Source organism: Oryzias latipes, chromosome 6 (assembly GCF_002234675.1).
Source record: "Oryzias latipes chromosome 6, ASM223467v1".
In the NCBI taxonomy this organism is placed as follows: domain Eukaryota; kingdom Metazoa; phylum Chordata; class Actinopteri; order Beloniformes; family Adrianichthyidae; genus Oryzias; species Oryzias latipes.
Window position 1 is genome coordinate 30141448 of NC_019864.2, and position 24452 is coordinate 30165899.

Below are 24452 nucleotides of genomic sequence, written 5' to 3' on the forward strand. Positions count from 1 at the left end.
ACTACTGTGCTGGTTTAGGTCATGCATAGACGGGTGTGGCGCTCCAGACGTACGCCTGATGCCGTCGTACGGTGTCCGTACGCCGCCCTCTAGTCGCCGGCGAGGTGCAAGTGCATTCTTCCCCTAAACCTCCCCCTGCGTGTCGTTGAAGTGTTCACTACGACCTGCGGCCTGCAGCACGTCCTATTCTTTCCCTGAGCGGTCTACGACCTTCTGACCCGCAGACAGCCCGTTTCCCCAGATAGGGGCAGTTGTGACGAAACCAAAGGGTTGAATCCTCACATGAGATCGGGCCGGTATCTGTGGATGAGCGCGCACAGCGCCAGCCCGCTCTTCCAGGACATGGTGAGGTCTTTCACGCTGACGTTCTTGTAGCCCTCCGTCTGCCTCTGGCACCAGTTCAGCAGCTTACTGGACCGAGCGATGGACTCTGGAAAAGAAAAGAGCCAATGAGGAGAGAGGAATCCAGCGTCGGCTCGGCCACAGACGTCTCCTAGATTGGGACGGGCGGCTCTGAGGATTAGGGTGGACATGAAAAAAAGCATCTGGTGTTAATGTGAACCTAAAGCAGACGTTTAGAGGTCAACAACTTTACGATATAAAACCACATGAAAGGTTAGAGGGGGATGCCTTAAAAGTCCAAAACAGCCGAGGAGCTCAAACAGCTGTCGTCATTCCTCAGTCCCTTAGTCTTCGTTAGATCGAGAACATTCAGGAATTTGGACGCAATGCTGTTGAAAAGATCCGGTCAACCCATGCGGTTGGGCTTCATGTTACCTTGCGACTCCTCGTCAAGCAGGTAATCGTCTAAAATGAAAATACAAAGGCGACACATGAGGTCTGTCCCACCCAAACGGGAAGCCTGGCCGCTTTTCCCCTCAGCGCTGCGGATGTCGTTGTGGGATTACGGCGAGGGGGTACCAACCGTTGCGGGACAGCTTGGGCGTTGACGAGTTGATGACGTTCTCGATTTCGATGCGGATCTCCCTGGGGATTTCCTCGCCCGTGTTGACGAGGTGCCGCACCTGCAAGCGCCAGAGTGAGTTCTCGCGTCGAGCAGAAACATCGCCGTGGTTACATCGACTGTATGTGAGAACTGGACCCAGTGGTTCCGACATCACCCATAGAAAATTCCGGCTCCAACCAAATCAAGTCAATTTAGTCCCCATTTTTTGGCAAACCAAAAACTATTAATAAGCCGCGATTGGTCCGGCTTGTTTCTATGGCAACCAATCTCTTCAATCAGGCTTGTTTGAAGTCCACACCCCTCCCACTTGAAAGTGGGCACAGAAGAACATTTCAATCTTTGATAGTATGGTTTGATAGTAGGTTTTTTTTCACATTTATTGATTCTTTACTAAACTCTACATTCTTTCGACTGCCGTAACATTTCAACCGTTTGACATTATTCCAATCGATTCTGAAGCGCAGAAAAGCAGCCTCGCGCTAAAATGAAGAAGGTGCAGAGTTTACGCTGTCGGGGAGAAAAGCAGCTTTTATGCAACACTTTGTTAGGAAAGCCTTTTGGTGCAAAGCCGCCTTTCTCTATCTATTTACCTATCTATCCATCCATCTACAGTATAGAGCATGCTAGCAATCCAACTAATATTTTACAGTATGACAGTCTTTTGTACACGTTGTCATTTTTTAAAATGTATTATAAAATTCCACTCTGATCATTTTCTGATCCATTTTCAAAGCGGTCCCAGTTCTCTTTTAATCATAACAACGCCATTTTTAGACAGAATCCACACTAAAAACCTGTGTCGCTTTCGAGGACATAGTTTCTGCAGAGCGGCTGGAGTTTGTCAGAAATTCACCTCTGAGTTGTGGTCGGAGTCGTTGGCGCAGAGTAAGCCCGGCCTCATTTCCCATTGGTTTACATGCTCTCCTGCTAGCTTACGGCCCCTCATAACCTAAGATTAGCGGTGCCTCAAAAACGGTGAGCGATATCAGATCCCGATTCACGCTCAGACCAGAAAAACAAAGACGTTCATTGATCTATTGGTCTGCAGGTGGATGATCAGGATGGGGGCGGAGCTTGGAGCTTGTGCGTCACAGATTGTAAAAGTTACATCACAATTATGATCTTTTTTAAACTGCATTTCTATTTAATCTGCTTCTTATTCACAAACATTTGAATAAATAAACATTTTTCCACCTTACTGTTTGCCCTCCATCATCATCTGTTTGGAGCCACTCAGTCCAGTTCTCATATACAGTCGATGGTCCTGACTCATACTCACCTGGCTGGGCTTGAGGAAGTTGAGGCTGACGTTGGGGTAGCGTGTGGTGGGATCCAAACTGTAATGGCTGAAGTTTTTGCTGACGTTCTCTGGCGTGGTCTGCGGCAGAAGTCGGTAAATGCTCTCCCTGAAGAACAGTCGTTTTCAAAAGCAGCGCATTAACAAATCGTTACCGCGCTCTCAGCGCACACAAAACACTGGAGCCGCATGGCATCCGCCCTCTTATACCATTAGTGCTGCAGAGGTGGGACTCAGAGGAACTGAAGGCACATTTCCTAGTACAGCACTTAGAGATAACAGGGTGTGTCTAAAGAGAGATTATGCATGCATGCATGTGCGTGTGCACGAGTGTGGAAATATGAGTGCAACAACAACTCGGACCTCAGAGTGTATCAGTGTTTCCACGCGCTCACCTCTCAGCCAGAACCTCTAGAGGACTTTTTCCCTGCGCCCAGCTCCTCGCCATCCAGGCGGAATCCATGGCTGCCAGGAAACCGCGGGCGATGCCGGTGCCCATGGGCCAGAACGGCTGCAGATGAAAGCAGGATTCAGGCACCGAATAGGGTCAAACAAAACAGAAACAGGCGGGACCCGCTCACCTCTAAGAGGCTGTCGCCCACCAACGCCACCAGCAGCTTGTGGCCGTTGCGCTGCCGCACCATGGCGGCGTTTTCCGACGCGTACATGCAGGTGAAGTCGAACATGGCGACATCCGGCTGGCCGTAATGGTTGATGGCAAAGTCCAGCGTAGGCAGCTGATGGTTGGTGGAGAAATCTGCCGCCTCACGGGCGTAAGACAGCAAGGCGGCCTGGTCGACGTTGGCTCTGGACAGCAGAAGCTCTGTGTCGGCATAATCCTGCAGGACCAACGGCGGGAAAACGGTCAGCTAAGGCGGTCAAGACGTATGCAGTAGTACTGACCAAAACAATGCATCACGGCATGTCCAATCCAATTTGTTCATTTCTTTGACTGCAACCAGTTTGATGTGTAAATAAGAAAACAAACCCAAAAAGAAAATATTGCTGAAGTCTGCTTTCACAGGAAAACTGATGCCGGTAGTGATTCTTTATCTGAACTATTCACCCCTCAACAAGCTCGACACATTTCTCAGGGTCTCTGACCAAAAACCAGGAGCAGCAATATTCCCATTTACAGAAAGGAGGAAACGCTCAGCTGTTCCACTACAGAAAGGAAAGAAGATGATTGACAAACGTAGTTCTGTGTGCCGACAGGTCACAAATAAAAGGCCTCATTTCCCGCCCAAAAATGCTCTTTAAAAAAAAGGAATTCCTAAAGTCTCCTTTAATAAGTCTTTCATTATTACCTCAGATTTCTAAATATGTTATTTAAATCTTGTTTTACTAATCAATTTTGTTTTACTAATGAATGAATTGTTTCTTAGTGTTTTACTGTTGTTTATTCTATTTTCTTTATTCGTTTTATTCCTGTGCGTTTGTGCGTGCATTAAAGACAACTTCATTGTTGTAAAAACGACAATAAACGATTCTTCTCCTCCTAACCCAGTGTTTTTTAACCGGTGTGCCGTGTGAAATGACCCATTCACTGATCTAAAAACATTTTTCCATCTCCAGGATATCAGCTCTGTGTTCATCCAAACTGATAAAACACTGAAGAGTTAGAATATGAAAGATCATAAAATACTTTTTTCTTTGTGTTTATTTGATTCTATTAAAGACATTTTGATAAGAATGACGGTACCGCTGTTTTTGGGAAAGTCCCGCCCCTTTAACTGTCTCCAATAATCATTCTTGGAGGCTTAATCACATGTCATCAGTCTGACCAATCAGAAGTGGTTAAAGTCTTCACTTCCTTGTTCTGATTCTGCTCATAAAGTCTCTCAGTTCCAACAAAAATACCAGCTAAAGCTCGTCTTTAGCGGTGTAGCTTTCCACAGAATGTGGTGTCAGACCGTGGAACAAGTGAACAAAACAATGAAGCTCAGAGATGCTAGTCTGTCTGACATCACTACATCTCCCATGATGCATTGTGTTAAAGTGACAGCTTCTCTGCTCTACAATGAGTCTTCCCTGTTAAACGTCTTGAAACCACAATGAACACACATCAAACAGTTTATAAATCTTCTTGATGACATCAGAGGTCAACAGTTTAGTTCTCCTTCCAGGTTTGTGTTTCTTAGCAGACAAACATCCCAGAGTTTGGTCCAAGTCATCTTTACAACTGAAACACTTTTATAATAACGTCTGGATTATTTTAGGTGTTTAAACTTAAGAAGAAGTAATAACAACATTTAAGAAACAGGATTAAGGTGAAGTGCCCAACAGACACAATTAAACTAAATTGAAACAATTTAATCATCTAAAATGAAATAAAACATTTTTGTTTAAGTTTTCAAAGACTTTAGAAAAACTAATAAAACTTCAACATGTTCACTTTTTGTGTAGCTACAGAAAATATAAATATGTTTGTTTTTTGTGTAAAATTTATCAAACATATTGTTCCAAAATTATAGTTACTTTTGAACTAACATTGAAAAACATGTTTAAAAATGATTCATTATTTAGAAAGAACATATATTTTTTTTTGTGAGGTTACATAAAATGTCATGTCAATAAACTGAAGGCTAAAATGTCAAATAATTTAGTTGAAAATTATTACGGAAAACTAAATTTAATTTCATTCCATCTTTTAGATAAACAGCTGCAATTTCCAGCTTTTTCTGCCACAATTATCACAAAAATGCAGGTGAGATCAAGGAGGGACTGTACATCAATACAGACTATGAGTTTCTCCTTTTTTTATTTTTGAATGCTGGTGTGCCGCGGGATTTCTGTCAAGGAAAAAAGAAAACTACAGGAACGGGGAGGGGGAAGGGGGCGGGGTTGCTCCATGCCAAGAGCTCCACCCCTCTGCAGAAACTAAGTCCGACAAAACAACAGGTTTTTTTTTTGGCTAAAAATGACGTCATCAGATTCAAAAGTCCACTGGGAATGAATTGAAAATAGATCAGAAGATGATCCGACTTTAACCCTCATTGTTCATTCAGGACTTAGGAGATGTTATGGAGAGTAAACAACAACTTAACCTGTTCACTGGTCTCCTTTTTATGAATAAATGAGCAATAAAGAGCTGATTTACCATCAGGAAGCTCATTTAATCAGCACTCAACCACAGAATGCCATCAAAGGCGCATGTTTTCTGCAGGAAGAGCATGACACGTGCATCCATCCATCCATCCATCCATCCATCCATCCATCCAGTGGCTCCCCAACATTACAGCGAGGTGGGACATGACTCCTGAGGCCTGTTTTCTACCCATCATTCTTATTTTCAGGAATTCTTTGTGATAAATACACATATTTCAGGAGATTTTTTATGTCCCTTTTAGTTTTAATAACACAAAAACTGGTACATTTGAATTTTGGTGAATTTTAAAGCGTAATCTTGCTCATGGTGATGTGGGATGGGGGAGTTGTCTCACCAACATGTGATAAAAACGCCACTTTACATCAAGTTACCTCGGCACACCTTTAGTCTTGTCTACAAACAAAGTCAAGGATGGAAAACCGGTCTTTCCCGTGGGAAGAGCTACTGTCTACGGCGCGGCACTCGGTTCGAGTCGGCGGCGAGTTTGCTGCTGAACCCCGTTGGCTCTGTTAGATCATTACACCAAAGCAGGACAAAAACCTTGAAAACTGGAGGACATAACGGAGACAGACGTGCATCCCTGCAAAAACACGCGGCTTTGATCACTCACATGCAAAATGACTCCCTTCTCCAGCAGGCTTTGTTTTTTGGCAGTCATCACGAAGTAATGCGTGTCGTCCTTGTAGTAGACGATGTTTTCCAGGTCAATACCTGTGGGGGGAGAGGGGGGAGATGGTTATAAATCAAACAGATAACTTTCCTGCCAATTTTATCTGGGAGCTAAAGTTTCCACAGGAATGCAGACTCCTTCAAATCTGTGTTAGAAAGGGCAAAAATGATCAGGATAATCTGCATTTATTAACCACAAATACCTGTTTGAATCCTAAATACAGGTGCATATGATAAGAAAATAACTCGTGGAGTCATTTAAACTAATGTGGGTCAATTAGCAGAGTTAACCAGATGCTAAAGCGTTTGCATAACTGCAGGCTCGTTTGTTTCTCTGTCAGGTCTTTGTCTTTTGTTTTTGCATCTGCGTCAGCACTTTGCAACAATCTACCTTCCCACGTTTGTGTTCACGAGCTGCTGCAGGCCTCGGCTCCTGCAGCCAATTACAGCAATTAGTTTTCGGCGGCTGTCAGATCCGCCGCGCTCGTTGCCCGCCGTCACGTTCCGATGGTTGCCTTCGGGGGAAGTTTGGAGCGGCTCCCCTGAGTGAATCCCGCGGCTCACCCAGAAAACCTTCAGAGGCGTTTCTGCAGCAGAGGACGTTTACGCTGAAGAGCTGCGGCGCTGGCGTTTCTGCCGCCGCAGCGGCTTTGCTGAAGCAGATTCTGGAGCTTTTGAGCGGTCTGGTACGTCAACCATGTGACTTTTATAACGTGAAGGTCCAGAACTGAACACAGGGAAAAGATTTTGTAAAACTTTCTTCTGAGCTTGGATTTGCTTCTGACGCTTTATTTTTTTTCTTTACATATGTTCAAACCCACAGTTTTTTGTAGTGTGAAGAACCTTTGAGGAACAAAAACATCCAACTGCCACTCCTGGTCATTTGGAAGTTTTCAAATTTTCTGTTGGTTTTATCTCCATAGCAACCATTTTATTTTTTGGTCGCCAGACGGTGGCGAACAGGTCGATTTATATTTATTTATTTATATTATATTTATTTATTTTTAGTCGCACGTTTTTTAATTTCCTTAGCAACAGAGGTTTTAGTTAAAAATATCCAATATTCCTTATTTGCTAATGTAGCTGAAGCCAAGGATTCCTTTATTAAATTTTATAATATTCTGGTAGAAAAAAAACCATACAAGCTTTAAGGAAACGGCGCTTTTGCAAGTTCAGACGCAAACTTTCCCAAACAGCTTCCCAATGATGCTCCACAAAGTTAGGATGCGATAGAGCGGGATCCCTGGGAGGAGTTTACCTTTTTTAGAAGGTACAGAAGGTGAATATTTTGGAGGATTCAAGATGGCGGCCTCTTCCTGAGGTCAAAGGTCAACAAAACTTCCATTGTGGTCGGAGACTTAACCCGGTGGCGAGTGAGTGAAATTTTGCAAAGATCGCTTAAACGAACGTTCTTCCCCCAATACTGCCACATTTCACACTGTGCCAGCAGTTGGCCCTGTAGCCATCCCATAATGATTGTCAAACTTTCTTTGGATAGCCCACCAACACGTGTGTTTAGGTTTCAGCAGTGGACAGAATTGAAGGCAGAAGGAAGAGTTTGACCAACCTGTGGCTTCTCTGAGGTCTTGGAAGAACTTCTGATTGAAGATGAAGGCCACGCCGCTGATCTCCTCAACCTTGGCCTCCGCTGTTGTGTTCCTGTTGATGAAGTTAGCGGTGATGGCGATGGCGAGTTTGCCCCTGAACTCTTTGCGGCGAAACCCTGCCGGAGAACACGGAGAAAGGGGGGCTTCAGGTCAGCAACAGGAAACGGCAACAACTTCAGAGGGTTTGACGTAAAATAAACTTCAAAGAAGGTTAACATTTGGAAAAAAAATGTTGTTCTAATTGCATGCAGAGGTTCCAGTTCAAAGCTGAGGTTCATGGTTCTCTTGTGCCTTGTTTCCATTGAGCCATGGTCCGGTGCAGTCTGGTCGGGTTTGTAGGTGCCATTCTTTAAGCGTGGTCTTTATTATGGTGAATGAATATGGTTTTTTGTTTTGACTATAGTATTATTGGCGGTAATCACCTGGGGGGTATTCCCAGGAGAATTGTGGGATACCATTCCCTTTGCCTGTCTGGATGGATTTGGGTTTAAGTGTGGGTTTTTGACCAAATGCGTTTAGCTGTTTTACTGTCTTTTGCCGAGTTATTTGTCTAGTTATGTTTAATTCTTTCTGCACCATGAGTGAGAGGGAGGGAGAGGATGAGTTTGTTTAGCACCACTAGTGCATAGTGGTGTAATGTTAAAGTTGGAGAAATGGTAAATGATTTTATGTTTCATGATGTGAACCCATTTTGTTTCAATCATTTTATTGTTGTACAAATGAGAATGTCTGCAGCCTCAAACTTAAACATATGAGAGTTCAAGAATTACAACAAATGAAGATGGAAAAACATTTAATTGAATTGGAGTAATATGACATTTACGGTAGTTAGATAAATATGTAAATTTGAGTTGTAAAAAAAATATTGAGTTTTATAGACGTAAGAAATTAGGTTGAAAAAAATTTAACTCAATTACTTGTTACCAATTGAAGTAATTAATTTAAGTTGGATAAGTTATATATTTATGCGTCACAATGAAAATAGAAATTAGATAGAAACTCGTGTGTTTACTTAGTCCGTTCTTTTGCTCCAAGCAGAAACTCTTTCTTTTGCTGATGATGCAGTCGTGTTTCTTTTTTGATGGACGTATAATCTTCATACGCCGTCATTTAAATCTCAGACTCCGTTTCACTGAAGTATAGCGCTCTCTTTTTTTTCTCCACGCATTTCCATGGTGACTCCAGAAATCGGCGATCCATTGAGAATGTCTTTATGTACCGTAAATTCCGGGTTACAAAGCGCACCCGATTACAAGCCGCACCCACCTATAATCACGTGCTTAATTATTTTTGTACATTCACAAGCCGCATCAGATTACAAGCCGCTGCCTCGACAAAGTGCATCTTGACTCCCAGAGTGAGCATGTCTCATAACCACACTGTGGGCGGGTATTGCTTTGACTCAAGCTCATGTATCCAGATACACCCACATCTGAAACAGCATGGACCTCTATTCTGTTCACAAGTTCCTCAGTTATGGGTTTTTTTATTTGATTTTTTTTTTTTTTACTTATTGACAAACTAGGTATCATACATAAAATTACTAACAGTAACCATATAATCAACATTACATCCCTCAGTTATGATGAGGAAATTTACATCCGCGATCCCCCATTTCCCATGAGTCTTAGGGGCTAAAGGCGGGGCCAACGCCCGGCTCGCCACACTGTTGTACGTGTTTAAGAATGAGCAAGGAGCAGCAGTGCATGGAGGGGTGAAAAGGAACAACTCTCCTTCCACTTGTGTCGCGGCAGCATTATGGTACTAACGGGGCTGGTTAAAAAAACACCAGTAAAATAGCGCGCGCCTCAGCGCAATACGCGCGCCTCAGCGCGGCGCGTTCGTCAGAAGCTTCCTTTCACAACAAACACTTGTTGCTCCGCGCTCGCCAAGCGGGCTCCTTGTCTCCCCTTCCTATCCGAAAAGCTCACACGGAGGCTGTGAGCTTTTCAATGCAAAATTCCGCTCAGTCAGAAACCGTAAAAACGACCACATGGATTTGTGTTTCCAGTCATGTCCCGACAAAATAAAGGCTGATGTTATTCACACATATTTACGTGCAGCCAGCCGAGTCACTATGACTCAGAGGTAAATACACTTCTGAGCATGCGCTGTTCTCTCCGTCACGCAGCTGACCGGCATTTCCATTTACTGATGGGGGATTTTTCACGCTGCTTTTAACGATTGCTTTTAACTTGAAAGCTTCATCATATTGTAGCAGCGATCACGTGCACGTTGGGTCTAATGGCACCAAAGGATTCTGGGATGCGGCCGGGCATGCGTGTTTCTTTTTGTTGAACCATGACTGAAGTGTCTAAGACCTGAAGTGAGGTCCATGCTGTTTGGCTGCTTGAAGGCGTGTTAAAAAACAAGTGACTTGCGCTTGGTGTCGGATGGCGAATACAATACCATTCACCGAGCCCGAATGTACGTTCATGGCGGCCGCCAATTAAATCCATAAATTAGCCGCGTCTCTAAATAAGCCGCAGGGCTGTAAGCGCAGGAAAAAAGTAGCGGCTTTTAGTCCGGAAATTACGGTACTTGCTGTGCACGTGCATTAACCCAGGGTTACCAAGTGGAGCGTAATTACGCTAACTCAGAGGTGGGCACTGAGGGCCGCATTCCTGCATGTTTTCCAGCATACCCTGCTCTGGCATGTTCTAATTGGCTGGACACACCTGTACCAGGTATTCAGTCATGAGTAGGGCAAGATTATTGGCTGGACACACCTGAACCAGGTAATCAGCCATGAGTAGGGAAAGGCTATCTTGAAATCATGCAGACACACCAGCCCTCGAGGCCTGGAATTGCCCACCCCTGCGCTAACTCATATCCGGTCTTTTGGAACCGACATACCCAGAGTAAACAAGTTCAGGTGGATTTCAGCCAGAGTTCAGGGTTAAAGTCAGGCTAGTTTAAACATGCTTCCTGGAATACCCCCCAGGTGGTCACATGTTTGTGGGTGGAGACAAGTAGTTTTAACTCACCTGTGGTTTGTCCCCATGTAAGATGGAAGGGGGGGTAAGCTGGGTTGCCTGCCGTATTTTTTGATGACGGCCTTTTCCGTTTTTGTGTTTTTTTTCTTGATTCTTTGCTTTTTTCCCTTTTTTGATCACGTTATAATACGTGGATTTTATGACCTTTTTCACTATTAAAAGTTCAAAATACGATCTTCGTTATGCTTCATCCTGGATCATACCAAAGCGGACTGGAATGTACCACTCAGTGGAAACGAGGGGTTTAGGGGAACCTGCAGCTTCTTCCATCCGGACTCTGTGGTGAAGTCCGGATGGGAGGAATTTAACAACTCCTGGGAGGCAAACTCTCGCCTGTGGTTGCAAACATGCCTGGTAGCGTGTTCCTCCTCCCATCTGCTCCAATGATGACATCAAACTCCAGCTCGCTGACGGGGTGTGTCCTGGGGTGGACCTCGGCCCTCCAGCCTATCCCTGGGGAGACACAACCGCGGAATCAGACAGAAATGCATCTGGCACAGCCGAGTTGACAGCGTCAGCGTGGAAGTCCTCCTTCTGTCTGCTTGTAGCGGCGCGGTTCACTTACTTTCACCCTCTTGGTCTTCGGGGGGTTCGATGAGACCCTTGAACTCTATGTTGACGTGGATCTCGATGCCCAGCAGGAGAGCCACTTTCAGCAGTATCAACTGAAGCTGACGAATACCTTCGAAGCAGAGAAGACTTTCACACCACTGTGGTCCACCTCCAGGTGAACGCCGGACTAAAGTATTCACTCACTGATATGATCGATAGCACCGGCGCAGAACTTCCCGTAGAATTTTTTGGCCCCGAGGCCCCTGAGGTCTTGGATGGTGAAGGGCCAAAGGTGCAGCACGTTGTTTCTGGAGAAGGCGTCCCTCTTCTCCAGAAGCACCACTCTGGCTCCCAAAAAAGCCAGTTCGATGGCGGTACGTAAGCCGCATGGCCCCGCCCCGATGATCAGACACTAAACAAGAGACAGAAAAACCAAAATTTGTTCCATCTGAATCGGTTTAACACCCTTGTGCTATCTTATGGGGTCCAGATGACCCCCCCCCTTCTGTTGACGTGTTCTCCCTACCATGACAAAGGTGGATAAAGGTGGAAAGATTTCATGTAATCCATCGACACCAGTGAAGATCACAAATCATTGAAGAAAAAGGGTTCAGAGCACTGTCTAGTGGGTCTATATGACCCAACTCCCAATGTTAAAGTACCTAGGATAACACAAAGGTTAAAGGTCGCATTGTCCTAAATGACAAAGAGAGGATTTATCACTCAGAAGACTTGGTTTTATTTTCACACGTGTTGTTCTGCCAATTCACAAGCATTCCAAGATCATTTCACATCTGATAATATTTCTATTGTAATCCCTTAGTCCCACCTGCCCCTAAGGGGGGCTATAAACAAAAAGGGTACGGGCCCGCAGGAGAAGGCTGTAGATCACTCGGTGAGCCCGTAGAGAGAAAACCTTTAAGTCGTTTTTTTCCTTGGGCATGCTGCGAGCGACAGGTTGTAGTGAACATTTATACGACACGAAAGTGTAGCCTCAGTCAACTGCACCTGTACGGGGGGGGGGGGTTTGACCTGTGCGGGTGCTGCGAGTTTTTGGGTTGTCATCTGGACTCTATCCGAATGGCACTCATCCACTTGGATGAGTGAGGAAAGGCTTCAAGGAAAAAGGTCTAAAATCCAGATGCCATGACGCAACTTTAAGACAGCGCCACCTGGGTAAAACCTGGGTCGCCCGCACCTGTACCGGGGTGGACCCCCAGTCGCTGTAACCTCGGTTTAAGGGGTTTATGTCTGATGGCAGAGGCTCACCTTTGTGTTGGCACATGCACGTCCTTTCTTGTACTCCTTTTGGGTGGCCCGCTTGTCTAGCTTCGTCCAGAGCGCTTTGGCCTTCCAGTAGTTGAGTTTGGACTTGAGCTTGTGGTAGAAGACCCTGTGCTCGGTGGGCTTGACTTCCAGATGTTCACACAGCTCCTGGAAGGCCTTCAGCGTGCCTTTACACGTGGACGCCTGGACGAAGTTGTCGAACAGGGCGTGGGATTTGTTCACCCCGACTCCTCCACCTGCACAGGCGCCTCCATCCCCCATGGTCCAGACTCAGGTCTGTGGTGGCCCCCCCGTGAGGCAGGGGACTCTGGGTCCAACCCCCTGCCCTGAAACAGCCTCCCCCCACCCCCCCACCCCCGATGAATGGCTCTAACTCCCACCGTCGAGCATTCTTATTCTGTTGGAAAAGCAAAACGAGACATCGTCAGCACTTTGAGGGGTTTGAAGGGACAAGCAGAGGTTGGCAATTATATACCCACAAGAAAAGACGGTTAAAGACGTTCATGAATCTATTCGTCTGCATCAGAATGAAAGGGCACGGCCCTCTTATTCTCTACGCCACTCAGAAATGTCAGTTTAAGCTTAAATTTCTCAATGAATGTCCTCCATTATCAGAAAAATGCAACAAGAGCATGTTAAAACATGTGTAAAATAGAAATTTTATACTGAAATCAAATGACCGTCTATGTGTTAACATGTACAAACATACGTGTAAAGGCCCGTTCACACCGGGACGAATATTCGCCAGGCGTTATTCGCCAGCGTTTTTCGCCACGTTTTTTGTGTTCACACCCAGGCGATTTTCGCTGACGATGAGCCGAGCGAACATGCAATTTCATTCCCTGACATTAGATGGCGCTTAATGTAAACAGAAATACTCCTGTACACAAGGTGGCGCTGCGCAACTTTACGCTTGTTAAAGTCGCTTTTTACTCAGAAGAAGAGAGAAAGTATTTACGCGCTTGTCAGAATCATACAAAGAAAACATGAATATTTCAAGCACCAGTAGCTCCAACTGGTGCTTGGTTCGGGGATATTTTAGAATGTCCGTCATTATTTCTTCGCGGCAGTGTAGACGCTACTCGGCGTCTATCTTCTTCGATGGTATGTGTGCTCAGCAAGGCAGTTTTGTGTTTGAGCGCCCACAAGTGGTGTTTTACTGTAACTTCAGAAGCTCCAGACACGTGTGCAAAAGCGCCATTCTCATTGGTCGAATAGATTTCGACGCAAGGCGTCAAAAAAAAAAAACGAACCCGAGGCGTTTTTTTTTTTGACGCTTTGACGCGTGGCGTTTTTTCACGTCGGTGTGCACACTCTCATTGGTGCCCTTTGTTTAGTCACGAGGAGTTAAACGTCGCAGAAAATCACCGGCGAAATTCGTCCCGGTGTGAACAGGCCTTAAACCTTTTGCTGATAAAAGAAGAATGTTGTAATAAGGCTCAGTTTAACTCTGACAGAAGCAGCTCTTTAAACGTCATCACCAGCCAAAGCCGAGCCGGCGTGAACGCCACAGAGGAGCGGTCGTGGAGATCACCTAGTGAAAAAAATGCCCTTGATCTCCCACGTCTCTGCTCCGCGCCAAACGCCGGAGGCACCGAGGGGGGAGCTGGCGTTTTCCTAATGAGATCTGTAGCTTTAGCAACTCAAGAAGTGGTAAAAAGTAGATAAAAAAGAAGCTTTTTATAACTTTAATATTTTGAAACTGTGTTTTCTGGCTGTGAGAACAAACTGTCAAAACAAATAATCAGGAAAAACATGGCTGCAAATGACAGTTGTGTTGGTCGTCATTTCCTCTTTTGATCATTTTTACAATTACTTGAGTTGTCGCTCTAAAAACATCCATTTCCTCGTTCTGTCTAAACAATGCAACTGGTTAGAATTATGAGTTAAATTAGAGCTTAATTCTTAACAGGGTGAGTGTGTCTGCATTATTAGTGGGTTTCTATAATTCAAAGGATATTTTAAGTATTTAAAGACCATCGGTCAGAACATCATAGACATTCTTTTAGTTTCATGCTATCACATTAGCAACAGCGTGCTAACTTATTAGTCGTTAAACTTAAAGAGCCTTAAACCTCAAAGCTTTACAGCTGCAGAGCTGATAGAACAGCACACTTATCCTACGCAACGGCGTTTAGAAAAAAAACGAATTCCTTCACTACTTAGTACACAAAATGTACTGGAAATTTCCCAGAAGTCTCTGCAATACACCAGTGTGCCATTGAGGCAAAAATAAACCACAATGCATTGCGATTTTTTAATTTAAAAAAAAAAGTATATTCATTTATTTTTATAAACCATCCAGGTTTTCATCATCAGAACACAGTAGATTCATAAATAGTCTTCATAAAATGTTTATTAGGCTTTTACTTCTGCAAATTTCACAGGGAGAAATTCACTCATCATGGCAGCTCAAAGAAAAAAAAAGGCATTTTTATGTTAAATATTTTAAATATTAAATGGTAAATATTTAGCATTTAAAAAACAGAAAGTAGTGAGTATATGTCCAAATGACATTGAAGTCCAGGAGCCTACAGTCCTGTACTATATAGTCATGTAGGGGTTAGACAACAACAAGAGTGTGTAACAGACAAACAGGCACAGAGGAAAAAGATCAAACTGTAGTTCCACCCCAGTATGCTGATGGTTTGTACAGCTTTTACTTAAGATCATATAATTCGTAAGTAATTAAAACACATTTTTACTGTAGATATATAATTATCGGCTGATAATGAACAATTATGACTCCATCCCAATAATTACGATAGGCAGAATAAAGCAGGACGATCGCGCTGCATTTACCCGTGTGGGCTGACTTTAGCCTGTTGCAGTGCCACTGAGCTCAGCTTGGTGCGAAGTAATGTTTGTGCCACTGTGCCTCTTACCGAGCGTTGTATTTGGACCTGATCTTCTGTCTCTTGACCCAGACTCTGACCCTGTTTGCCTGCCGCCTGCCCCGACCCTCGCCTGGATTTTAGCCATCTTGTCTCTCCTCTGATGATCTCATGCCTGTTATTGACCCCTGACCCTGATTTAGCTTTGCTAATAAACCTTGGATCAAGCCGTCTGCCTGTTCTTGTGACAGTAACCGCCTTTCACTGTTCACTATGGCAGAGCGTGAAAAAGCCATTCAAACGTGTTTGTCTACATTTTCCTTAAGTTTTTTGCAGGTAACAAAAGCACAGTTCAGAGCAATACACCGTTACTTTAAAACAAATAATTATTAGTTTTTAATTAGCGGTTATTGGTCATAAAAACTCATTATCGTGCATCACAACCTTATATAGTAGATGGTGTATCTATTCTGTTCTATACCAAAAAAATACAAAGAAATATGGAAGTCTAAAGAAATATTTAGCATGGGAAACCTGTTTAAATCAAAGTCTTAGCTCTTAACTCTACTGACCAGGACACTGAGCGAGTTTATAAAAAGTACTGTGGTCCCGGTACCAGTGGCAACATGGAGGAAACCGGCCAGTGCAGGAAGTCAGGCCTCCTTTTCACAGCCTGCCAAGTGTTAAAAAAATACTGACTGGAAGGGGAACAGGCCGGGCAGAACAGACACCGACTAGACCAACCAACCTTTTACCCTTTAAGAAAACAAAAACATTTGACCGTATGAGCAAGAAGCATCAGCACAAACATGTGACCACTGACTTCACACCAGCATTTCCACAGATTTCAAAGCCATTTTCAACGACACACAGACGCCCAAAAACATGACATTTAGTCCCCTTCATAAAAGAAACTGCTTCAAACTGTAAACAGGAACTCCTCTGAACACCATGAGGTCTTTCAAACAGACTTAATCAGCAAAGGCGTTAAAAATCAAAGTTACTGCATCATTTGATTGAAATGTTTATAGTAAAGATGTACAAAATTAAAAATGTGTTTACGAAAATGAGAAACAAAAATAAATAAAATAAACAAAAATAAAAATAGAGGATAAAAAGATGTGAGACTACGTCTCTGAGTTGAGTGCTTACGCATGAAGGCCTTTGGCCTTTGCTTAAATAAACACTGATAAGGGCTAATTTGTCATTAAGCAGGTGCTAATCTGTGTCCAAAGCCTTTTTTTATGAGGCATTCCTCAGGAACCAACAAAATGACACTCAACGATTTCTGCTGTGAATTTACTCTTCATGAAACGAAGAACTAGGAACTTGACTGGATCCGGGTTGATGCAGATCATGCTGCTCTGCAGATCCTGAACGACGGCCAGCTGACCCCATGGGGGCACTTCAGTGCGGCTCGTGTGGACATTCCTACACCCTCAGGACGACCTTCTGCCCCCCTTTTGGCTCCGGTCTCATTAAAAAGGATTAAAGTCGTCCAGTTTACAGTCACTGGATCAGCGTTCTGCACCAGTTCCCTGGAGAAATTAAGATTCACTGTCAGGTGGAGTTATTGCAGATTTTACCGCACAAGATAAAAGGTCTGGGTTTACAAAATGTCTTCATAGATATCAAATCCATATTCACATAGAAATCAAACTGTTAAATTAATTCACAATCAAATAATGAGTGAGGATGGACCTCACTCATTATTTGAGGAAGACTTTCTTTCACCGATTAAGGATATAAAATAATCGGTGTAGATCCGACCACTACATAACTGGATGAACTGTGGGATTTTACTCGCCCATGGCGTTCCTCCACTTGGATGCCTATCCTCGCATGGATGACATTCCACAGACACTATGGCCTTCTTCTTGCAGTATTACGTCACTTAATAACCTACAAAAAGATCAAAGGATAAAGCCAGGAGGCAGCACACTTCCCAGCGATGCTTTCAGACGATACGTCTGACAAATCCGATCGTTCTCCTTTTAGAGTTAAGACAAAGTGTACGGTAAAATATGAAAGCCTGTCGGTCTAATCTCGATCCGTTATCCCTTTTCTCTGACCGAATGCCATCCGGCCCTTTTCCAGACTTAAGCAGGCGATGTTGGCGTTTGTTCAAAACACGCAGCGAACCGCAGATTCATGAGAAGCGTCAGATAAATCCAGATTTCAGGATCAGAGAGCGAAATCCTCACCCTCAAAGGAACAGCATCCTCACAGACGCGTTTGTCGACTCAGATTTTCAGAGGACCCTTCTGGGATCAATGTCTCTCATCCAATCCAAGTCGTCAATCAAAGCAGACAGGCTGTACATTAGTGTACAATTTAAAGGAGGATTAACAAAAGCAAAAATGAAAGGAGCAGATCTGCAGTGATCAGGAGCCTTTTTTATTCCCAAAGCAGCGGTGGCTTGTTGGCTTTGGTGTCCGGCGTTAATGATCATCTCAGCATGATGACGGTGACAGAAGTGCAGTAGCTCAGAAAACTATTTATGGAGCAGCGTGACGAGAGGTGTGGTCCATTTGTAAGCTGTCCCTAAACCATAAAACCAACAAGGGGGAGTTTGATTACAAAGTAATGAACTCAACTGTCCAATATTTGGACAAACTTCAAGGAATTGGGAAAAAAACAAATAACACGGAAACCAATCAGTGGCTTTCACTCAAAGAAAGAAAAGGTGGCTTCTGCACACCGATACATTATCAGGTTTTTCTACACTATGATAAAAGAAATAGCTGTCAGTCAAGCCTACTATGCTGCCATATATGAAATTATTTACAAAGAGCACGGCTCAGATTTCCAAAATTACTTCCAGTTTTTGGAATAGAAATATTTATAAAATGCCAATGAAATAATCAATGCGCCAGAATATTAAAGACCTTTGTCATAGATGGCCATCTCGACCTTTAGACAGATGAACCGTCCAAGAGGACGGCATGACGCGTCAACAGTCATAAAAGGCACTCAGGTGAAGAAACGGACTCACGGGGGTTCAAAATACAGGGAGGCATCGCTTTTCCCTTCGTAGACAACATTGGTTTAAGCCACAAACAGTTGTAAATGTGATACATATGTGGTGCTTTCAAGTACTGACATTGTTGGCCAAAAATGCCAGCCAGGCCACTGAGGAGCATGGACCTCTGGGAATGACCCAATTCCCAATTCTGAAGTTTAATTCCAACATGGGATTAAAACTGTTAGCGTTGAATCTTTCTTATAAAGGTGCTTTGGCTTCGCTCGAGCACCAGGTGTCACTGTTGTTTTAAATTTTTGTTACTGCCTGAAGCCTCACGAAGCTTCATCCGTCCATCACTGGCTCTGTTTACAATATGAAAAAGTTTTTGCCCAGTTAGTTTAATTTATTTTTGCAATTTTGCTGCTGGACTAGAGTAATGCTACCTGTTCTCCAGTTTTACTATGACTCACACTTCCCAGTTCCTAGTCATCCCCGTGTCACACACCCACCATGCATTTTTTTTTTTTTTTTTTTTTTAAACTTGTCCTGTCCAACACCTAGGCAAACAGATGAGAGCTGAGGGCCTCTTGTGTTGGACATATTTTATTTTAACAAGAGAGGTTATTAATCTTCAGACAAACCAAAGGTATGTCTGAATAAACCCCTTTTGTAATTGAGGCTAAACTTTATTAATTGCAATCATGTTTGAAAATCTTTGGTGTTGGACCGGACGGAAAAGGAAAGAGGGGAAAAAGAGAGAGGGACGTTAGAGAGAGGGGGGGGTAGGAGGGTGATAATAGGAGGGGAAGGGGGGTAAGACCATGAAGCAGCATAGAGCAGACAGGTTTACTGGTTGTTTATCGTTACGGTACGGTCAAATGTAGTACAAAAAGGGCGGGGCCTGTTCACACACACTCAAATATTATCAACACACCTGCTAGCTGCAAAAATGTCCACATGTCAACATGTACACAAAACAGATAGTGTTCACAAACGCATACCTATGCCTTTAAACCAACTAGTGTGAAATATTTCATTCATTCAATAATGCAAACTATTAGTGCAAAGGTGAGCTAACACCTGTGCTCAAGTGAGTGTTTATGTTCTTCTAAAATGGATGGTGGAATGTGAAAAGAAGGAGGAGGAGCGCCCAGCCACCCCCACACCCAGACCCCCGCCGCAGCAGCAGCGGCAGCCGGAATTCCCCCAACGCCACACGGGAACAGGCAGGGAACAACCGCCCCCCGGGCGACCAAGACCGCCACCCAGGCCAGGGCCAGCAGGACCGCCGCGAGGCCCCCAGAGCCAGAGAGCAGGGAGGCGCGGAGGGAAAGAGAGCGCCGCCCCAGCCCAGCCAGGAAAGCAGCCCCCCCGCCGCGCCGGAAGAGCCCAACGCAGGGCCCCACCGGAGAAGGACGCCCACAGCCCCAGACGAGCACCCCACCACCACCCAGGAGTTCCGGGCATCCCCCCGCCCCGACCCCAGGTACGAGCCAGGACCCCCCAAGGGAGACCCGCTCCGCACTCCAGGCAGCCACCCACCCGGCCCACGGTTGGTCCAGGTAGGAGCAAGGCAGGGGCCCGCCGCCCCCGCCCAGGAGGGGGGAACCCCGGGGAAAAAAGGGTGGCCCACAAGGGGTGTTATAAATATGGCCCGACCAGGCTCGGCCATGTTGGAAGTTTGGCGGGGCCCAGCGCCCAGGGGCAAGGACCAGGACCCACCCCCCAGGGACACGAACACCCCCGGCTCAGGTGTAATATGAACCCCCCCACCGTGCGGAGAGAGCACCGCCGGGCCCAGGGAGCCGGCACCCAAGGGACACGGCCGCCATCGCCAAGGGGCCCACACCCCCCACCAGGGAAGGGGTAGGGGACAGATGGACCCAGGTCCCACCTTCCTTGTAAAATGTGTGTGCGTGTATGGGTGTTTGAGAGGGTGTTTGTGTGCATGTGTGTGTGTTTATGTTTGAGTGTATATATTGAAGGGGGAGGGGTGTGTTTACTAAGGGGGGTGCAGTTAAAATTGGCGAGTAGGGCACTAAGGGGACATCTCCTGATTACTCACCACCATGCATTTTGTGCGCGGTCTGAACATGAGATTTCGGTCTTCCGTGATACGTGTAATTCATACGTGTTTCTTGCGTTCCTCATTTGTCGATGTGCAGTAATGTTCATCAAGGGTTTGTGCTGACGGCTTTTTACGCAAATTGTGTTTTGAACTGTTCACATTTTTTGGTTGGTTGATAATTACACATTTTGTGCATATTTTGCGTAATTTATATGCAATTATTACTTAAATCTTATGCAATTGGGCGTGATTTTTGTAAGGTGCATACACAAATTTGTGTCTTTCCACGACCGTTCCTAAAATGCCTTACAGCCTTTCCATGCATGAACCACTGAAGTACAGATTTATATCACGTATACGGTGCACATGATGAACTGCATACAAACGGCGCAATAATCACGCACGGTTCATGTTTTACGTTGGTTTATGTTTTCTTTACATAGTTTATTCATACTTCTTCCGTGGTTCATTCGTTATGCATCTGTAAAACTTTAACATGAAGACCTTTCTCACTTTTTCTATGTATATTTACGAATGACCAATTCTCATCCGTGCAATATATTCAAAGTGTACGTAGTGGGACACGACCTTAAAATATAGTATAAAGGCCTGTACACACCGGGACGAATATTCGCCAGCCGTTTTTCGCCAACGTTTTTCAACACGTTTTTTGTGTTCACACCCAGGCGATTTTCGCTGACGATGAGCCGAGCGAACATGCAATTTCATTCCCTGACATTAGATGGCGCTTAATGTAAACAGAAATACTCCTGTACACAAGGTGGCGCTGCGCAACTTTACGCTTCTTAAAGTCGCTTTTCACTCAGAAGAAGAGAGAAAGTATTTACGCGCTTGTCAGAATCATACAAAGAAAACATGAATATTTCCAACACCAGTAGCTCCAGCTCCAGTTCCAACGATGAAGAAATTATTGTTCTGTTGAATGATGAAAGACCCTGGAGAAGACGTCGATTTTGGTTACATCCCATAGTTACGAGAAGAGAACAACATGGGGAGTTTTATCTACTGGTACAAGAGCTGAAAATGTATCGTGAGCGTTTTCGGGGATATTTTAGAATGTCCGTCAGTGAGTGCATCTTCATCTTATTTCTTCGCGGCAGTGTAGACGCTACTTGGCGTATATCTTCTTCGCCGTGACGTATGTGTGCTTAGCAAGACAGTTTTGTCCCGTTGCGTTTTTTTTAAAAATGACGCTTTTACGCGTGGCGTTTTTGCGTCAGTTTGCACACTCACATTGGTCCCCTTTTGTTTAGTCACGAGGCGTTAAACGTCGGCGAATATCGCGCGCGAAATTCGTCCCGGTGTGTACGGGCCTTTAGAGTCCCACTCTGATAGAAATCATTTTTGAGTTTTTGACATGCAAGCGTGGCATTTTTCTTATGAAAGAGAATAAATGGAATAAGAAGTCATTTAATTTTTGCTTTTCTGAGTATTTCTCTTTTTAAATTGCTGTCAATCAAACTGTCTCAAAGACAGTTATTACGTGCAAAAACTTTCTTTCTGGCATTTCAACTTATTTGCTGTGCAAGGTAATTCAACAACCTGCATGTGCTAGCATCACATCAGTTCTGAGCCACAGCCAGTGCAATGTAGCCTAAATTATCATGTCATTCAAAGCATCTTTCATGGACTTATCATAGTTCTAAAAGTGTCATTTTATTAAACAGCAGGGTCTTGTACACGCATTCATTTTGTCATTCTGTTCACAAAATGTCGATTTGGAACCAACAATAAGTCACTTTTCTCTGTTTCTTCATCGCTAAAGAATAAAGACAGTCTGTGTCGTTTGTGCCCCCCCCCCTTCACTCATGCAATACACAGCCATCATGATAAGAAAGGGGGGGTCAAGGGCGGGGCTACTCTGCTTAGAACCAATGGCCACGCCCACGTAGAGGAGATTCTGGAAACAGAGGCTAGAGATAAATTTGGCTTTTTAAGACATTTCGTTTGTGTTATTTTAGTTAAAAACGTCATTAAAACACCACTGGTTACAATATTTTTTATTGTCATAGGGGCATTTGCAATTAATCTTAGCATGTTGTTCCATTTTTAAAGTGTAACAAAGTGTTGCCAATGAAAATGTGGAGCATAACCAGTTTAGTAACTAAAACAATGCGTCACGACACCCAAACATAAGAGTTTAACACTTTGACGCATGAATTGATTTTCAGCAATAAAGAATCTTCACTTATGCTTTTGCTAAATTAAGGCGAGTTTGAAGCAAAAGTGGTTTGATGCATATTTGCATCACTAAGTGTCAAAGTGTAAGAATAAATATAGAAATTTAAATATAGAGGCATATGTTCAGATAAAAAATATAAATTACCAATATCTCTGTAAATATGTAAGACTATAAATTTGAGTTGTTCAGGGGTGCATTTGGGTGTGTTGGGGGTAAAAAATGGATGTTTCTATGTGTATCTGAAATTGAATGTATACTCATTGGAGAGGGAACCGGACTATAATAGATGTTGGCTGTGATAAAAGTAGTCTAAAACAGGGATGGACAACACCAAGCCTCAGGGCCGCATTCCTGCATGTTTTCCAATTTTCCAATTACCTGAACCAGGTAATCAGTCATGAGTAGGGTTTGGCTATTTGGAAATCCTGCTGACACACCGGCCCTCCATGCCTGGAGTTGCCCATCCCTGGTCTGGGACATGCGGGTGAGAACTTTCAAAGCTTTCACATCTTCAGATATTTGTTATAGAAAGTATGTTGGAAATAAAATGTTATTTTCCTCATAAAAATTATGTGAGCTGCTGACAAAGGGGAATACTGGCAGACTTCCCTCTCCTTAATTACTTCCGAGTCATAAATAATGGTCCAGTTTTACCTATCTAACCTTCATGCATATCAAAAACTACCATGAAGCAGACGCCACAGCTATGCAGCCAGGAGGACTAAATAACCACAAAATGGAAAAATGCAAAAGCAACAGCACATCTTCTCCTAAATCTACGCTCCTAATGGATTAGCCTAAGCAAGCCTGACGGATTTGAACATTTGATTATCCGTGACATTCGTTTGCATATTTTAAACCTGAGATGGCGGACTGTATTTGGTTACTCAAACACCTGAATCCATCCCTCACAGAGAACTGATAGATGTAATCTGAGACGAGTCCAGCAGCATTAATCTGAACTGGTGAGGATTGGAAAACCTTATACCTCTGTTTCTAAAATGTACCCTTTGATATTGAGATGTCCAATAAATGATAAAAGAAGTAACACAATCTGGAAAGGATTTACGGCAACAGGATATGACTTGTCAGTTTTAGTGTTTTCCTTGACAGACTGAGCATTTCTCGGTCGTTAATCCGGATGGTTTGATGGACAGAAACACAAACAGATGGGATCCAACAAGGAAAACCAACCAACAGCCCGAAATATGCATAAGGTTCTAACGCAAAGTTTCTTGTTCCAGCAGGTCATGCTCAAAGCCCGGAACAACTCTAGTTTTTATTTCAGCGTGTCTGATTGCCCATGTTAAAACTGTAAATCAAACACATTTCCACTTTATAGTTGGTATGTAAAACATATAATAAGTAACTGGTTTTTAAAAACCAAGAGACATCAGAAATCAGACAGTCGAATACATTTTTCCTGTAAAATCCTGTTTGATGTCAAATATAGCACTGAAAATTCATGTTACCACACAAACAGCATTTTTACAGCCCCAAATTCTTATTATATTTTTGATAGATTGATAGTTTCAAATGGTTTTCCTAGGATCAATTAAAAACATTTTAAAACACTTTATGATCAAAACTATCCGATTGGGGCAAAGTACCAGGAGCTCGCCTTGTAAAGCCTCGACGGGTCTTCCGACCGTGAACTCCAGTCATCACAGACCTTAATCCCTGGACTTCCACACTTGCTTTCTCTAATCGGTTTGTGTGGGTGTGGCCGTGTGCAGCTCGGATGGTAAACAAGAGTCAGGACGCCGCGGGGACAGGAACGCGTGACATCCAAATACTCGATTAATGGAAAGTACAAGTCTAAGCTGTAGCTTCGCTCTAAAGCATCGACAAGACCTGAAGGCTCGTCAATACCGAAACTCTTCTCCAAGACAGAGCAG

At 44.0% G+C, this 24452-nt stretch overlaps 1 protein-coding gene across 3 annotated transcripts in view; it reads right to left on the bottom strand.

Moving 5' to 3' along the window:
• Positions 1-24452, bottom strand: part of mical3 (microtubule associated monooxygenase, calponin and LIM domain containing 3) — a 67655-nt gene that overhangs the window by 34421 nt on the left and 8782 nt on the right. Inside the window, exons 2-13 of one of the 3 annotated variants that reach the window (XM_023956088.1) lie at positions 12467-12881; positions 11402-11609; positions 11211-11327; positions 10997-11098; positions 7610-7765; positions 5984-6084; positions 2846-3103; positions 2660-2775; positions 2247-2373; positions 926-1025; positions 778-807; positions 283-430 (exon numbers count right to left, since the gene is read on the bottom strand). In XM_023956088.1, coding sequence (XP_023811856.1) covers positions 283-430; positions 778-807; positions 926-1025; positions 2247-2373; positions 2660-2775; positions 2846-3103; positions 5984-6084; positions 7610-7765; positions 10997-11098; positions 11211-11327; positions 11402-11609; positions 12467-12745 — 1742 coding nt within the window. In that variant the 5' untranslated portion in view covers positions 12746-12881. Of the gene's footprint in view, positions 1-282; positions 431-777; positions 808-925; positions 1026-2246; positions 2374-2659; positions 2776-2845; positions 3104-5983; positions 6085-7609; positions 7766-10996; positions 11099-11210; positions 11328-11401; positions 11610-12466; positions 12882-24452 lie in introns of those variants that run through there. The other 2 variants (XM_023956091.1, XM_023956089.1) reach the window with 2 other exon arrangements.